The sequence below is a fragment of the Pelodiscus sinensis genome, chromosome 4 (genome assembly GCF_049634645.1).
Source record: "Pelodiscus sinensis isolate JC-2024 chromosome 4, ASM4963464v1, whole genome shotgun sequence".
Taxonomy (NCBI): Eukaryota; Metazoa; Chordata; order Testudines; family Trionychidae; genus Pelodiscus; species Pelodiscus sinensis.
The window spans coordinates 28,642,636-28,660,351 of NC_134714.1; the positions used below are offsets into that span (position 1 = coordinate 28,642,636).

At 44.4% G+C, this 17,716-nt stretch overlaps 2 protein-coding genes across 2 annotated transcripts in view; both read left to right on the forward strand.

The window, feature by feature from the left end:
* Positions 1-4,157: 4,157 nt before the first annotated feature.
* On the forward strand, positions 4,158-6,093 carry GSC (goosecoid homeobox). The gene is made up of 3 exons (XM_006133691.4): positions 4,158-4,685; positions 5,115-5,374; positions 5,777-6,093. Exons 1-3 carry the CDS (start codon positions 4,364-4,366, stop codon positions 5,927-5,929), a joined length of 735 nt encoding a protein of 244 aa, XP_006133753.1. The 5' UTR covers positions 4,158-4,363; the 3' UTR covers positions 5,930-6,093.
* Positions 6,094-7,412: 1,319 nt separating this feature from the next.
* The window catches only part of LOC102443854 (alpha-1-antiproteinase-like), a 157,246-nt gene continuing 146,942 nt past the window's right edge, over positions 7,413-17,716 (forward strand). Inside the window, exon 1 of the mRNA XM_075926653.1 lies at positions 7,413-7,700. The gene's annotated coding sequence lies outside the window, so the exon portion shown is untranslated. The remainder of the gene's footprint in view (positions 7,701-17,716) is intronic.

The window sequence follows — 17,716 nt, forward strand, 5'->3', positions numbered from 1 at the left end:
GCTCTGGTGGATTTTTCCTTTTACTGTGTTTAGAGATTAAAACAAATCAGGTTGAATAAATAAAATCAATCCAGGGGACATTTTTCTCTCTCTAAATGAGCTGGCATCATTTTCCACAGCAGCCAGTCTTTCTGATACATCTGCTGGGTCAAACTTCTGCTCAGCTATAGGAGTGTAAATCCAGAGCGACTACTGAAATCAGCGGAGTCACTCCGGATTTACAACCACGTGTCTGCGACCTGAGTTTGTCCCGTGAACTTTATTATGGTCATCCCTAGGCTGTTCGCCAAAAGTTGGAGACACGTTTTAAAACAACGTCCTGATGGCGTGTAAAAAATGTGTGTGAAGAAGCCGGGGGATAAAATCATTGTACGTTATTAACGCTGACATAAAATGGGGCTTGCTTAAGAAGAATTACTTTATTGCATGTTCCACTGCTAGAGTCAACCAGGCACAGAGCGTTGGTTATAACACGGATTACTCTTTTTTTAATTAGGTGGCACATGACCTTTTATGCGGCCCTTAGAAATCTAGAAAATAAGGATAAGCCTATTTCTAAAAGAACACATGAGATGCATTAAACAATCTCCTCTGGACTATAGTTACCTGTTTACGGTAGAGGAAATAATTCTGTAGTGCACAAGGCTTGGCATCCTTACAAAATGTAAATGAAAAAAGTTGCGGAGACAACTCTGAAATAATTCAGCGGGGCGAGAAGGTGTGTGAGGATGGTAGTGGAGATTCTCGATTTATTCCTTGTAGAAATTTCACTGCGGAAAAACTTTTGTCATTTCTATTTAAATCACAGAAGCAATTTGTTAGAGGCACAGCTTCTAATAAATTGCTGTTATTGCTGTAATCAAAAAAGCGACTTGATATACTGAACTCACAAAAATCGATATATTTTGAATCCACTGATCTATTATTTAATATCTTTAAAATGAGGGCTATTATAAAAATGACTGACTTCTCAACAAGCATATTTTCATAGACTTATGCATGGTGATTGCTTTGTATGAAATCGTGTTTGGGTAATAATGTTGAAAATCAATGCAGTGTTTACATTATTTCATATCTAACAGCTTGGTCTGCGCATTACTGTCCTCCTCTTTAGATGTATCTTTCAACCCATGCTGTGACTATGTTATAGTAACAAACAATCGCTTAGCAACACTATGCAACACATTTTGCTTGAGTTTCATTTGTTATTCCAATTTCACTCTGACAATATGGGACAACAGATTGTTTAACGCATTATTACGCTTGTAAGTTCGTGCAAAGTGGACGAGAAATGAGAAACTCCAAACTCGTGTATGTGCGCCTAAATCAAGTTTCTGCTTAAAGTTCACTAAAATGCATCTGTAGACTTGTATACAGAGCTTTAATGTTACTTGAAGAAATTAAGCAGAAATTTTAAAAAAATAAACCACTGGAAACTATAAGGAAGAGCTGTTTAAAATATTGCATTTATGTCTATAGAAAGGGACAGTATGAAAGCTATTAGACTGGCATTCAGCAGAGTATTATAAATCTTAACAGTACATTAAAAAGCAGGGCGATCATAAAAAGAATAGGCTTCTACAGTTTTATTACGGCTACTTTGTGACTTAATGTAACATACTTGTCCTATGATGCAAAAACTTACCGCAAGGAAATACTAATAGAAGAACTGAAATAATTATTCAAGCGGATCAAAATGTATCCAACATAATTTAATTCTGCCCTTAACACGAAAGACCACAAGCTTTTTCACACTAACATAGCATCGTGAACAAGAACTATGTCAAACTGCAAAAAAAGCATTTGAAATTTTATAGCTAATTATCTTAATTAAACTAATAGCAGCTAATTAGGTACCTCGGGCAGCATAGTTCTGTGGCTCTGTATTTTGGCTGGCCAGATCAGAAAAGGGCTTGCAAAGCTCTTTTGAAGTGGGTCATACCCACGAAAGCTCAAGATCCTACATATTTTTGTTAGTCTTTAAGGTGCCACAGGACTACCCGTTACCCCAGGAATGTATCCCATCCCTTCTGATGTACAAATATTGCTTTTATACCAAACACAACGCCAAGATGACGTTCAGCAGCCCCACTCACTCGCTTGTTTGGTATAAAACCCAACTGGGACCAAGTGGTAACCCTCTTTCTTACACAGAACATTAGCTGAGAATATATATAGGTCATAAAAACATGCAAGACTCTCCCCTATTTAAGAAAACTCGAGATACTGTACACTGTAGAGTGGCATTCTTTGTTAATGTAAACGGGTGCGTAGGGTAAATCTCTCCATTTCGTATTCAAAACATGAGCACTCTGTCTTCTGTTTGTCAGTTTCATAGCAATTCCACTCTTGTTGCGTTTAGTTCTGTGTTCCATTTCTCTGTCCTTCCATTCCCAGACGATCGATTAATGAAACGGAATGATACCCATTTAAACAGCGCGCACTGCATGTGAACTGGAGAGTCCGATTGCGATTTAAGGGGCATTAAGCAGTTCAGTAGAGGCACCACAGACGAATACGTGAATAAGCATTGAGATCGGGAAATTCTGCAGCACGCTGTTCTATTTGAAACATGACTGGGAGCGCTAAACTAGTCTGGGGGAATTACGCGTTTTACTTCTGGGCAATAGTTTCACTTTACATTGCATTTGGAAATCTGCGTGAATTTCAGCTCTCACCGCCTTGTGTAAGAATTTACATCCAGGGCTCGGATCAAATATTTTGGTTGCAGTTGTGCGTGTGTGTTGTTGTTTTTGAATTTAAGCACCAGAAAAAAAAATCAATTGATCGGCAAAGTAAACAGAAGCAGAATGAAAGAAACGTTCTAATTAATCATATTGTGATTTATTAATAAAAAGCGAGCACTAACTCTCTCCCAAAAAAGAAAACACACAAAACCCTCATTCACGCCCTTTGCTAGTATTAAGAGTCTCCTGGTCTAGATCACTTTCATATCCAATTTGAAATTGTTGACTGCTGAAGGGCAGTACTATAAGTACGTTTCACCTATCGTTAATGAGCACACTCTTTGTTGAGTAAAAATAATTTGTTCCTCGTAAACAGATCCTAATGGCTTGTTTTCATTTCATGCGGACAATTTTCTACCTTCTTTGATAGAGGGTTGATGGGGCAAATAGTCTAATCTTATTCAGTTTGCCTCCTGTGGATTCCCAGTGACAGTCGTGACAGACCGAGTATTCTACAAATCACAGGAGCCAGCTACCAAGAGAGACAAGCGACTTAATCAACAGTTTAAGGGAATTAAACCGCGCCCTTTACAAGTAATGGGCATGCAGAATTAAGTACGGTACCATCACTGCTCCATAGACTTGTGTTTTCTAGGACAGAAAATAAATGATTCTTTCTTGAAAAGAAAAAAGCGCATCTTAATGAAGCTAAAGCAAATCTAAATCTGTCCCACACACCATGTTTTAGATGACATTGTTGTTACTAAAATGTTCAGTTTCTGATGTTTCGTTTGTAATGTTAAAGCCATTAACAGCTACCTTGATTTGATTTAATAAAGCACAATTGTCCAAATAAATAATCGTAGGGTTTTTTTTTTAAATTAGCTTATTGCATATAAGTCAGAACAAGGCACAGTACACATCCCTCCATCTACGGTCCCTCGGTCAAAGGACCCAAACCCCATCCCCGAAATATCCTTGCACAAAATATGGCACAACTATGTCGCAGAATAATTCTTCTGAAAGCTATTTTAAGTGTTTCCTAACCAATTCCAAGCATAAATAACGAATCTGAGCCGCAGACAGAGGAAATCACACCTAATAACGTGAACTAACAGGAGGAGAGTAGGTGCATAATAGACAGGGCTAGGAGCTGCTAACCACTTCTCCACAATGGCATTAATCAGATTAACCTGGGCAATTAGCTGGTGCAGCGGAGAGATCAAGCCTAAATCTGGGGCCTTTTCACACACAAAAAAGTCCTATAATGGAAAGGATTAAGTTAATGTAATTAATTCTCAATACACAGATCAGGCTCTTTTCACTCCTTTGTGTCCCCCGCTCCCAGCTCCACCTCTTCCCCACCCCTCCCCAAAATAAAGTCAAATCTGGTTTTGTTTGTCATCTGCCTATTACCAGGAACTAAATCCAGGATGACGTCGCCTGGGTATAAAAAAGGGAAGAAGTTCAGATGGATTATACTCCATGCAGCCCTCGGGGTTGAACTCAGTAAACAGGCTAGAGAGGAGGAGGGGAGAGTCGCAGGGCAGTCTCCTGCGAGCGCGCACACACAGCTGCCTTCGGGAAACGAGCATTGCTAGCGCTCGGATCCCCTTGAAAGTCTCGGGAAAGTTTCGGTCTCGTCCGTCCCCGCCCGCCCCAGCCCTGTTCGGGGAATGCCTGCTGGTATGTTCAGCATCGACAACATCCTGGCCGCCAGACCCCGCTGCAAGGAGTCGGTCCTGCTGCACCAGAGCGCCGCGCCCGTGGTGTTCTCCAACCTGCATGCGGACTCCATCTACGGCCCCGAGTACAGCGGATTTTACTCCCGGGCGGTGGCCCCCGCTTCCAACCTGCCCGCGGTCGGTGGATCTAGGATTGCCTACAACAACTACTACTACGGGCAGCTGCATGTGCAGGCTTCCCCGGTGGGTCCTTCCTGCTGCGGGGCCATGCAGCCTCTGGGAGCGCAGCAGTGCTCCTGCGTCCCTGCCACAGGTAAGCCAGGCCAGGTGCCCGGTTCCTTTTTCCCCAGCTGAGAGAGCCCAGGGTGGGGGCGGGTTGAGACGGCTCGCGAGGAGAGTGCCTGGCTATGTGTGGGCTTGGGGAGCCGGCTGGAAACTGAGTTGGGGTCCCTGCCTCTCCGAAGCGACTAGGGATCCCAGCGAAGTAGTGTCACCCTGCCACCTTGGCAGTTCCTTGTCCCATATTGTCTGCAGGACGCGCCTCGCTCCCTCCCCGCCCTGAATTCGGGTTTTTTAGCACGGGCGTTCTTTGATTCGGGGTGTGTGTATGTATGTGTGTCCCGGGTTGTGTCCATGGTTCGGGGTAGCTGTAGGTGAGAAGGGGGTACTAGTTTTTTTTTCCGGGTTGATGCAGGCCGGATCTCTCTGTCCAGTGCAAACAGTGTGGTCGTTTTCTCCCTAGGCTACGAGGGTACTGGCTCAGTCCTGATGTCGCCTGTGCCCCACCAGATGCTGCCGTATATGAACGTGGGCACCTTGTCCCGGACTGAGCTGCAGTTACTGAACCAGCTGCACTGCAGGAGGAAAAGACGGCACCGGACGATATTCACTGACGAGCAGCTGGAAGCTTTGGAAAACCTCTTCCAGGAAACTAAATACCCAGACGTGGGTACCAGGGAACAGCTGGCCAGGAGGGTGCATTTACGAGAGGAAAAAGTAGAGGTATTTCCCCCCCCCTTTCCAGTTAAAAGTTATCTCAGTTTCCGTGCCTAATCTAGCTGCAGACCTCGCCGCGCATTGTCCAAGACAAGCTAGAGAATGCAACAGGTTTACAAGAGGGGCAAAAAGCTTCTCTCTGTAATCGGATAAACAAACCGCTCATTCAGATAATTAGGAACTATCGATAAGCAATCACCCCTTTTTAAACGTGGTTTGCCTTAAACTAGAAATAAACCTAACCGATTATAATTTCTCTGCTTTTCCATTTAAACCGAACGAAAGCGAATCGAGTCAAGACATGTATGCCATGCAGAACTGGTGTCACGAGTATAGTCTGGAAAGGCTGCTTAAGTGAACCAAATAGTGGTGGTGTTCCTATAATGATTTGATTTTTTTGCATGACAGGTTTGGTTCAAGAACCGCCGGGCAAAATGGAGAAGGCAAAAGAGATCCTCTTCGGAGGAATCAGAAAACGCACAGAAATGGAATAAAGCGTCCAAAACGTCCCCAGAAAAGAGACAAGAAGAAGGCAAAAGTGATTTGGACTCCGATAGCTGATACCTTACAAATGGACCCTTGTCGTGGACTGTGGGACTTGCACAAAAGGATGCTACTTGCACACGCTCTGCCTTGTTGGAGGGAAAAGAGATCTGTATATAGTGTACGTTGGCCGGAGGTGATTTCTTGTAAATAAAAGATGTTGCGGAGGTGTTGCACAGGTATACGGCGGCGCCTTTATTTCTCTCTATTTATAATCACTTTATTAAATCCGGTGCTGCGAACATAGTTTCTATAGCCTAGAAAAAGCAGCGCATGCAGTTATTTTACCAGAGTTTGAATAGCTTGGAAAGGGTGCAAGTTCCCGTATTGTAAATGGGGCCAATGGGTGACTTGAATAGTCTCTAAATTCAGCGTGTGATAATTTTAGCACTGGGGGAGAGATACAATTTTAAAAAATAAAAGCAGATTTTTTTTTAAGGCGGCCCTGGGAAGAGTCCCGCCATGAACAGTTGCAACTTTCTAAATACACTACAACTTCCAATGCGGTGTGGTGTGGGTTTCCTTCTCTACTCGTCCCATAGCGGTGCTGTAATAGTACCGCTCTTCTGGAAGATGATGCTTCTTTACAGGGACCTCCCCGCAACAGTTTCAAACCTACGATTATTGTTTGCAAAGCTTCCCCAGACCCTCATCTCATCTAGGGCGAGCGATGCTTAATGTCAGCCCTGAGGCGCTAGCAGCGGGTTCTACACTGGAATCGCGTCCCATGCCCTCTTGCGGTATTTACTGTGGGTCGCCCGGGCCTTTAGGGCCGGGCAAGAAAGGCAGCAGGACGCATGGTGGCAGTTTTCAGAGCCGTTCGCTAGCGCTTTTCCTTCTGACACATTTCCAAGCTGGCAGGCGAAGGAGCTGCTCGGCCAGGCCTGGGCGGGGACGCTGGCTAACACATATATGTACATGGGGCACGACCCCCTGCTCCTGGGGCTGGGTTAGAGGTCCCGCCGCGCTGGAGGCTGCGGCCTGGCGCTCGGGATTTGTGGCATCGGCTCCGCCAGCAGGGCGCGTGGGGCTGGGTCGGTCTGAGTCTGGGAGGTGGCGGCCTTGCTTAGGCCGGGCAGGCCTGCGCCGGTTGACGGAGCAGGGGAGCAGCACCCTGCAACCCGCCCGGCCCTGCAGCCCCTTGCGAGTGCGCTCAGTAGTGCTCGCAGCACGCACCGCCCAGTCCCTGGCTCTGAGCAGAGGAGCGGGGGACAGAGCGCAGCGGGCCCCGAGCCCCGCTTCCCCCCGGAGCGCTGCGCCCCACGTGCAGGCAGCCGCGTTCTGCGGCCGGGAGGCTGCTTTCCCCGTGGGCCTGGCTGCCCAGAAACGTGCCGAGGGAGGTGCCTGCGCCCGGCCCGTTCCCGAAGGGCGCCGCGCTCTCTGCCCGGGGTGTTTCACAGGCCCTGGTGTGCTCCCCGCTCTGGTAGCCTCCCGCAGCGCTACGCGCAGGTGCCGGGGGCTGGGGAAGGGGCGTGTCTGGCCCTGGGGCTCATACGGGGCAGGGCTGGGGTGTGAGGCCCCGCTCCGAAGCGCCCCATTTCCAGCGCCTGTCTGCGGGCGACGAGGGCGGGTCCTTTGAGCAAGGTGCCCGCAGCCTAGGGGAGGTGGTCTGGGCAGCACGAGGAGAGCCGCCCTGCTAGGCTGAGAGAACCGCTGGGCTGCCCAGCCCAGGCGTGGGAAGGGCCTGCCTCAGGGCTGCAGAGCAGCGGGGAGAAAACTTTCTGCTCAGGCTGGTTACTTGACGTGGTTTCGCCAGAGCTGACGGTCTAATAGCGACCAGAGAGAGAAGGTAGGTGGAAATAATGTCTCTTATTGGACCAAGTCCTTATCCTGGGACCCCCAGGACTACACCTACACTGCATGTAGTACTGAGCTGAACCGTTCTTCTGCCCCTGGCATGGTGTTTTGCAATCCGCTGTTTGTGAATGAACCACTCTTGCTCCGCAACAGTTTGCTCTGCTCCTCTGTTCTCGCTCACTAGAATGGAACTATGAGCGATATCACTATAAAATATTTTCAGGAAAAGCAAATCCAGCTTCCTTCTTGTTTGATTTCACATATCCCCTCTCTCTTGCTTTCTGGAAGGAGACGCTCTAAATTTTCAGCCACTGATGATCCCCAACCTATCTCACTACACCACTATTGTTAGTGGTGCAACTCAGTTACCACCAGGTAAGTCTTAGACAAGGGAAGTTTTGAACTGCTCTTGGGATATTTGGTAGAAAGATGCTAGTTTCTCTTTACCTCATTGAGACAACGGAATTGTAATTGGGATACAGTCGTCTCCTAATCTCTTTGCCTTTCTCTGTTTCTGGTGTCACAGCAGAGACTTCCAGATTACCCTTTAATGTAATTTCTCTTCATGTTCACTTTCCCCAGGCCTGCTGCCGTCTTGCTGTCTTCATCCCTTTTGAGTCAAACAGCCACCTCCCACCCAGACATGCTTCCCCTTCCGTAGTCTTGTTTAGAAGGGCATTTTCCCTCTGAAGTTCCAGGGATTGCTACCCTCATTTCAGCTCCACCAGTGATATCAATGGTAGAGCCCACAATGTAGACAGGGCATCAATGTGAACTGATGTAGCTATACAAGTAGTATAAACAGTGGGTAGTTTTAGCAAAGTATGGAGGGAAAGATTAGGATGCTCTAAGAACTGCTCTTAGACATCTTCCCGCCCACCCAGTTGCCACAGGTGTGCTCCTTCCTGACTTCTGATACATCAGATTTTATTAAAATCACCACTGTAGAAGAATGGTGCAGCTGTGCTGATGTTAGTGCAGCAGTGGGTGATTTCCCAAAAATCAGCAGTAAAAACAAGATTCTTGATGCTCCTGCTGTCCCTGTTTGGATGAATGTGACACCTTCTTCCCCTCTGGTGAGATGCCAGAGTAGCCTCAGTCTTACAATGAAGACAGGAGTGCCTCACGTGACCTAATCCTCGGTGGTTTTATTGCTGTTTTAACTACTCCTAGGGCAGAGAAGGAGAAAGCAATCCTGCCTTTGCTATTGAAGAGAAGAAGCAAAGGGAGTAAGTACAGTTTCCCAATACATGCTTTCCCATCAGTGCAGACACAAGTGTGGGTGTGTGAAGAGCTAAAGTTATGCTTCTAAAAGCACAGCAGTGACACACCAGACATATACATTGCTGATGTAAAATTGGATTGAATAGGCAGCCCAGCATCACCAAAACTAGGTTGCAAAATGTGGGAAGTGAGTGGTGTATGTGGGCAAGTTTTTGTTGGGAAGGTATATACAGGAAGCCTCATTAGATGTATATTTAATTTTCCCTTAAAATATTTAGCCACCATTATGTTTTAGTGAGCATGTTTATGCTGCATGTAGTGGTGAGATATAAAGGAAAAGGTGGTATAGCCTTAATTTTGCAAATGTTTATGCACAATCTTAATTTTATGCATGACCTTGACAACTTATTGTGGGTGTAAAAATAATTTTGAATAGGTAAAGTATGTATTTTTAAAAATAGGCATGCTGCTAAAATGGCTTGCTAAATCTTGACAAGAGAGGGAACTAAAATGTAGTTGTGATAGGCTTGATCCTTCAAACACCAGTACATGTGCTTAACGTCCTACATGACTACTTTCATTAAAGCTAATAGCATAAATATTTTAAAAAAATCCCACAAAGTCAGTTTAGATCCATTTAAATTAAATTCTTCAAGTTTACTTTTAAGAAGGCTGAAGGGGGGGAAAGACTTGTACCTTGTTTTTCTTTTTCATGATGTGTATAAAAAGCTGAAATTTTATTTTTTTAGCCTTGTTTTTATAGTAAAAAAAAAATCTTGTTTAGCCTGCAAGACTGGTTGTTGGAGAACTAGTGAAGGGCAGGTATCACAAGAATCAAGAGAGTGAATGGCTGAGCAGTGAAGACAAATGAAATTTAGTGAAACTCTTTAGTGCTCTTTGTGGAATTAAGTACTAATCAACATGATTAAGAATGCACAAATAGTGCATTGACTTAGATGGTACAATACCGGGAGCCAGATGTATGTAGGATTGGCAGAATCTGGCCCTTTTTGTTTTGTTTTTGTTTAACAGCTTTCAGTGATGAGAGCAAACAATATTTCTCCTCTGTGACATCTGGCGCATCCTCCAGCAAAACCGGGGGTAATCAGAATTGATATTCCTAAGGAAAAAAATAAGTGTGTCTATGTAATCTTAAGAAAAAAACACCTTTCAGATCTTCTTTATCCCTTACAAATAGGCTTGGAAGGATTAGATTGTAACATGTTGACAGTAAATGTTGACTTCACCATGCGCACACACATTGACAAAAATAGTTCCATTAATAATGCTTGAAAAGCACAGATAGGCAAAGTAAGAAAAATACTTCTTGTAAACTAATTAGAGTCAGATTTAAGGATATTTACTTTGTATATCTTGATATGTGATGTTGACATTTTATATTTTAAGTTATAAAGCTTTAACTTTTTGAATCTCAGCATTTACAGCCATTAAATTCTGACCCTCCCCATAACTTTCCACAGTTGTGAAAATTTAAATTGGTTTTGTCTGACTGTGAACATTGAAATAGATAAAAATGAAAAATGTATCCATCCAAATTTTTAATAAAAACTGAATTCTGCAAGCCAAATACTAAAAGTTTAGAAAAAAAATTATTTAAGAAGGGTAATCAAGATTTCATTCTAAATGTTTTAATCCCACCCTTTATTTTTAGGGAATTCCTGTATGTTGTAATGACGACTCCACAAATTAACAAAACAGTTCAGAGAACTATTGTTGGTGTAGTAACTAAAATATGAAGGATCTGAATCCCCTATTACAGGATACAAATGAAAACTATTGAAGCTCTAAATACCTGCTTAGAAAGACACATTTTGTTTTTAATTACATTGACTTCAAAGAAAATACTTCATAGTTATACTGATATAACTGCAAATATATAGCTGTGTGGAGCATTAAGAAATGATAGGATAGTACATCAGGGAGATAGGACCTAATTATCTATATTCACTACAAATATACTAATTAGTACTTTGCACTTCTTCATCTATTCCGTGATATATACGGGTGTAATCTTGTTGAAGTTAATGGGAATGGTGCTCACATATCTGAGGATGTGACTTAGAATCATAGAATAATAGGACTGGAAAGGACCTCAAGAAGTCATCGAGTCCAGCCCCCCGCCCTCAAGGCAGGACCAAGCTCCATCTACACCATCCCTGACAGATGTCTATCTAACCTGTTCTTAAATATCTCCAGAGAGGGAGATTCCACCACCTCCCTTGGCAATTTATTCCAATATTTGACCACCCTGACAGGAATTTTTTCCTAATGTCCAATCTAAACCTCCCCTGCTGCACTTTAAGCCCATTACTCCTTGTCCTGTCCTCAGAAACCAAGAGGAACAAATTTTCTCCTTCCTCCTTGTGACACCCTTTTAGATATTTGAAAACCGCTATCATGTCCTCCCTTAATCTTCTTTTTTCCAAACTAAACAAGCCCAGTTCATGAAGCCTGGCTTCATAGGTCATGTTCTCTAAACCTTAATCATTCTTGTCGCTCTTCTCTGTACCCTTTCCAATTTCTCCACATCTTTCTTGAAATGTGGCTCCCAGAACTGGACACAGTACTCCAGCTGAGACCTAACTAGTGCAGAGTAGAGCGGTAGAATGACTTCATGAGTTTTGCTTACAACACACTTAAACCCCAGGATCTCACATTGCTTTACAAACATCAATTAGGTAAGGCTTACATGGTCCCAGTGGGGAAAAGTGAGGTGAGATATAACTCCTGGGAGTTAGATGCCTAAATATCTTTGTGAATCTCACCAACAGTGGGTAAATAACTTGCTCAGGATGACACAGGAAGTCTGTGCCAGATCGAAAAATAGAGCCTGATCCCACTTAAGCCCTATCTTGAAGAACAAAAAGGCCGCTTTCAATTTTGGCTTGGTGTACACCTAAAAATTAGATCACCCTAGTCACAGGGCTCTGAGCAGTTATGCACACTGCACAACATGGTTATATCAAGCTAACCTCCATTTTATGTGCAGCCAGATAAATGGAAGATTTCATCTATTGACCTAGTTCATGTCTCTTGGGGAGGTGGATTTATAGTGCAGTAGCTGTGCCACTGCAGTATAGACATAAGCTGTATTGGCTCAATGAAATTAATCTGACTTGAATGAAAAGTCCTGTTAACACTTGTTGGGATGCAGGCCAAGGTATCTGAAGCCATTGTGTAGCCAAGAGGGGGACGCTTACACTGACTTTAATGAAGTCACTCATTATTTACATCACTGTAGGTTAGCTCGCAGTGAGTGCCCACGTGTCATGTTTTTGTTACAAAACTATCCTTTCTCCCTGACCTATTGAAATAATTTCTAAATAATTTTCATTATACAACATTGTGGTGGCTAGAGAATTATTTCAGACAGTACTAAGGAACAGAGTTACAAATAATTGGATTACATAAAAAAGGAAAATGTAGACCAAATACAAGACAAACTTCCTGACAGTGAGATAAGATCAGCTATGGAATATTTTTTCAGAGGACATTTAAAACTAGAATGGAGCAAACTCTAGTAAAGGTACGATATGGAAACATTCTGCTGAATGTAGATGGTTTAGGTTATCTAATGGGTCTTTTCCAACTCTGACTCCTTTGATATATATGTCTAATCCATGTTATATTAGCATAGTCATCATCTGAGTTTTAAGTGATGGGAATGTTTTTTAATTATTGTGGTAACCCAGTGTCAGTAAGTAGAAGCCAGATTCTCAAATTACGCCATCTGAGAATCTTGATCCTACTTTATATTTTCACTAGTATTTAAAGTTAACCCAAAGCGTCTCTTTAACTGGACCTTGAAAACATGGGGGGGGGGGGGGGGGTGCGCCTAGACTGGCAAGATTTTGTGCAAAAGCAATTGCTTTTGCGCAAAAATTTGCCAGCTGTCTACACTGGCCGCTTGAATTTGCGCAAGAGCACTGACTTTGTAATGTACAAAAGTGCTTCTTGCGCAAATGCTTTCACGGTCTGGCTCAGGGATAAGCCCTCTTGCACAAGAATACTTGCACAAGAGGGCCAGTGTAGACAGGCACCTTAATTTTTTGCGCAAGAAAGCCCAATGGCTAAAATGACCATCAGAGCTTTCTTGCACAAAAGTGCGTCTAGATTGGCAGGATGCTTTTGTGCAAAAAGTGCTTTTGCGCAAAAGCATCCATACCAATCTAGATGCTCTTTTGTGGAAATACTTTTAATGGAAAAACTTTTCCGTTAAAAGTATTTCCGCAAAATCATGCCAGTCTAGACGCAGGCAAACTGTATCAGTTTTGTTTATTTCATAAGTCATTTGTAAAAGACCCATTTGAAGTTGTGGAAGTTATAGAAATATTGCAGCATTGTAAGGTAGACAGGATATGGGGCTAGATGGAACATTAGTCTGAGCCAATGGTGTCTAAAATTGTGCCTGAATGCTTGCATGTGCTGATATTTTTGTGCTACTTTTGCATATATATGCTCTTACTGAGCTTTTCAATCGTTAGCTAAAATAGTGCACCACAAAAATCTGTTGCCTGTACATTAAACATTACAGACTGTCATGGAAAATTGCTCCTTTACATTATTTTCAATGTTTTCCAGAAATGGTACAAAATTCAGACCTTGAATACCCACAGAAGTGTGTGTGTTTATTTGTAATGCTAGTAATTATTAGAATAATTCTTTTGACTGTTCTCTTGTTTTTAGGGATTTTTCTAGCATCTGTTGTATAGTAATCTCAAAGGCTATGGCTTCACTGCAGGCTTCTTGTGCAAGAACTGTTTTGCGCAAGAGTTCTTGCTAAAAAGGTCTTGTGCAAGAGTGTGTCTACACTACCATGTCCTTTTCTGCAAGTCCTTCCATGGCAGTGTGGATGCTCTCTTGCGCAAGAAATCTCTGATTGCCATTTTAGCCATAGGGATTTCTTGCGCAAAAAACCTTTGTTGCCCGTCCACACTGCCTTCTTGAGCAAGAGCTCTTGTGCAAGAGGGCTTATTCCTCGTGAGGAGAGGAATAACTCTTGCGCAAGAAGCCCTCTTTTCTGATGCTTTACTGTAAATTTACTTGCGCAAGAACACGCGTGCAGTGTAGACGCTTCGCAAGTTTTTCTGCAATAACAGCCATTCTTGCGCAAAAAGCCTGCAGTGTAGACGTAGCCAAAGTGCTTTGTTAATATTTAGGGTTGTGACCCTGACTTTCATCCTCTTCTGGGGAACAAGGCAGCATAAGGAGCCTCCTTATTCCTCTACATGGGCTAGGTCAATGTTTAAGTGAACAAAACCACTTTGAGAAACCTGTTAACTGGCCGTGTTGGTTTGTTTATTTACTGATGCCGCGGCCACGGAGCCTTGCAACTGCTATTGGCTTCATTTTGCCATTTGCAGCCCAGGAGAGCCGCAGGAATCCCAGGATTTGGAGAATTTGAATGAGTAGACCACGTGTTTCTTCAGATAGGCCTTGAGCTTCTACATTTATTTGTAACCTCACATTAGGAATTGTTGAATCCTGAGTCCCAATCTGGGGATTCAGCATCTACACCATATAAATTCACCTATATTCCAGAGCCCTCTGGAATGTCTGCCTAGCCCTTTATTCATGCTGCAATGTGAGAAAACATGACTGTCCAAAGGGCAAAGAATGTGGGATCATGGGATTGTGGGATACTTTTGGTGGACTTTCAGACCATTAGTCCAGTGGGATTGAGTCTGCATTGCAGAGCAGAGGAGCTTGAACCCTGTGTCACAACTTGACACAGGCTTGGACCTCTGCTGCCTGGAGTCTGTAGGACCCTGTGTCCAAGCCCAGAGTTAGCACCATTTGTGTGTAGTTAGAAGGGGGATAGGCTAGAGCCTGAGTTCAAGCTCTGGGTTTACATTGCAGTGTAGACATACCCTGAGTCCCAGTCTTGTTGTCGGGCTATTTCTGAGACTGTGCAACTATGTATTAGCCCTTCCTCAGGAGTCACAAGGTTGCTGGCCCCTGGTAGGGGTGTGTGGGCAGACGCTATCTGTTACCAGCTAATTTAAGGAGTCCATCTAGAGTTATAACATGCTCCCAGGCCTGATAAAAAGTCATCAGGGCTCAGGTGTAGGGAGGTGCTCAAAAGAAGAGAAGCTGTCTTAAGAGAGAGGTCTTCTTGTGGTTACAGGTGCCAAGGAGGAGGACTGTGCAACCCTAGAGCCCAACAGAGACTTGGGTTCAAGATTATTTCTGTTTAATAAAGTGGGATTCTAGCAACACAATTTTGTCTTGTGTGTTTTTGGACAATGTGGAGGGTCTTAGGAGGGTCTGAGAGAACAGAAAGCTCCCTTAGCTGGCTTTTCTGATCTCTCTCAAACAGTGTTCCCTCTAATGTTTCCCCCCCCTGAGTGGAATGAATTTTCTCACGTGCACCAATGTGGAGGTGATGTGTGATACATCACCTTCATATTGGTGTACATAACACAAATTCTTGTGGCAAGGGTGGGGCCAAGGGATACTGAGTGGAGGAAGGGGCTCAGGCAGGGCAAAGTGTTGGGATGCAGGAGTATGAAGGCGCTGGCTGGGGGTGTGGGCTGTATGGCAGGGCTGGGGTTGAGGGGCTCAGGGCTGGGACAGAGTGTTGAGGTGCCAGGGCTCTGGCTAGATGTACAGGCTCTGGGTTGGGGCTGGCCACAGTTGGTTTAGGGTACAGGAGGGGGCTCCAGGTTTGGGGAGGGGCTCAGAGCTGGGGTTTGAGTGCAGGAGGAGATAGAGACTCTGGATTGAGGGTTGAGGTGCAGGAGGGGTACAGGCTCTGGGCTGAGGATGTGGGCTTTGGGGGTGCAGGAGGTACTCAGGGTTGGGGATGGGGCTCTAGATCAGACAGGGGGTTGGGACTGGGGTTTACCTGGGCAGCTCCATGCTGGGGCCAGTTCCCCTTCTGCTGGCCATGTCTGCTCCCTTCTGGGGCCAGCGGGGAGGCTTTCCTCTCCATGTTTCCACCAGTTGCCAAAGGAAACTCACCATTAGTTACACAATTGCGCCCGAGCCATTTTGCTAGTACTGCAGATAGGGAGAATTATTAAACAGACTAAGCATTCTAACTTTCTCATGTTAGTTTATCAAACTTCATTTTAAATGAAGTAAAATATTAATTTATGTCCAGTGCAAAAGGTTTCAATGTTTTCTTTATTTTTGGCAGGGATGGAGAACTGTCAGTTAGCAACCACACAAGTAAGAAGCAAAAACACTTCTCCCCAAACCCCCAACCCTCTTAGCCTGACTCTATCACACCCTGGTCCCCAATTCCCCCATTACCTCCTCACTCAGCCTCCGCTTCCCCTGCCCCTGGCCCCCATCCCTCCCATGGTGTGGGGCGGGGGAGTGATCCCGGCTGTGTGCAGAGTCCCTGTGCTGCCCGGTGGAAGTGGGTGGGGAACCAAGGCGGTGCTTGGGAACACCAGGGGTGGACTTCCCTCCCCTGTGCCACCTAGTGCAGGTGGGTGGGGAGCCATTCTGGGGACGGATGCGAGTCAGGGCTTTCTTCACCTCCCCCCACCTCCCATGTGCCCAGAAGCCAGAGCTGGTGCTCCAAGCCTCGTGGGTGCTGAGCTCCTGCTGTGGACTCCGTGTGCCACTGAAAATTGTCTTGCATGCCACTCATGACATGTGTGCCATAGGTTGCTGATCCCTGACCTACTGTATAGAAAATTGTATCTCTGTATGCCTAAGTGCTTCAAGAAACCAGCTTAGGGTTGGTGAGTACCTGGATTTTATATTTATTGTATTGTATTCTAATTATTTGATAACTGATATCCCACTCAGTTAATAAGAATATTTCATTAACTGGTATCCCCCGCATCCCAACGTGCCGTATAACAGAGCTTTTACTGTACCAGACTTTCAGAGGCTGTACTGTTTGCAAATGAGATCCTTGATGTGAAGTAGGGTTTTTCCATGGGTTGAGAGTGATGAGAGTCAGTGTTAGGTCCTTAGGGCCATGTGAACCTGATCTCTACAAAAGTAACTTGTTTGAAGGTAAATATTGCAAGTCATCACTTGTGCACTGAACAAATGGGTAAATCAGATGCTGAAGGGCATATATAGTGGCCTTCAGAAACTGGAAAGCGGCTGTGTTTTTCTGTGCTCACATATCTATTGGCACAGCTGTTTCAGTCATCCGGGCATCTGAATTATTCTGACATCAGAAAAAACATTGAAACAGGGACTGATTATGGTCACGTTGCTTGTGTTATTTTAATAATGTGGCCTGCTGAACACTGGGGACCAAGCTGTGTCACCTTTCACATTGCACTAGGAGTGTACATAGGATTTACATCCTATGAAGCTGGGAGGGGTTGCAACTGCTTTGGGGGATAGGGTCATAATTCAAAATGATCTGGACAAACTGGAGAAATAGTCTGAGGTAAATAGAGTGGAGTTTAATAAGGACAAATGCAAAGTACTCCACTTAGGAAGGAACAATCAGGTTCATACATACAGAATGAGAAATGATTGTCCAGGGAGGAGTACTGCAGAAAGGTATCTAGCGGCCATTGTGGACCACAAGCTAAATATGAGCCAACAGTGTGACGCTGTTGTAAAAAAGCAAACATGATTCTGGGATGCATTAACAGGAGTGTTGTGAGCAAGACACAAAAAGTCATTCTTCCGCTCTACTCTGCACTGCGTAGGCCTCAATTGGAATATTGTGTCCAGTTCTGGGCTACACGTTTCAAAAAAGATGTGGAGAAATTGGAGAAAGTCCAGAGAAGAGCAACAAGAATGATTAAAAGTCTAGAGAACATGATCTATGAAGGAAGA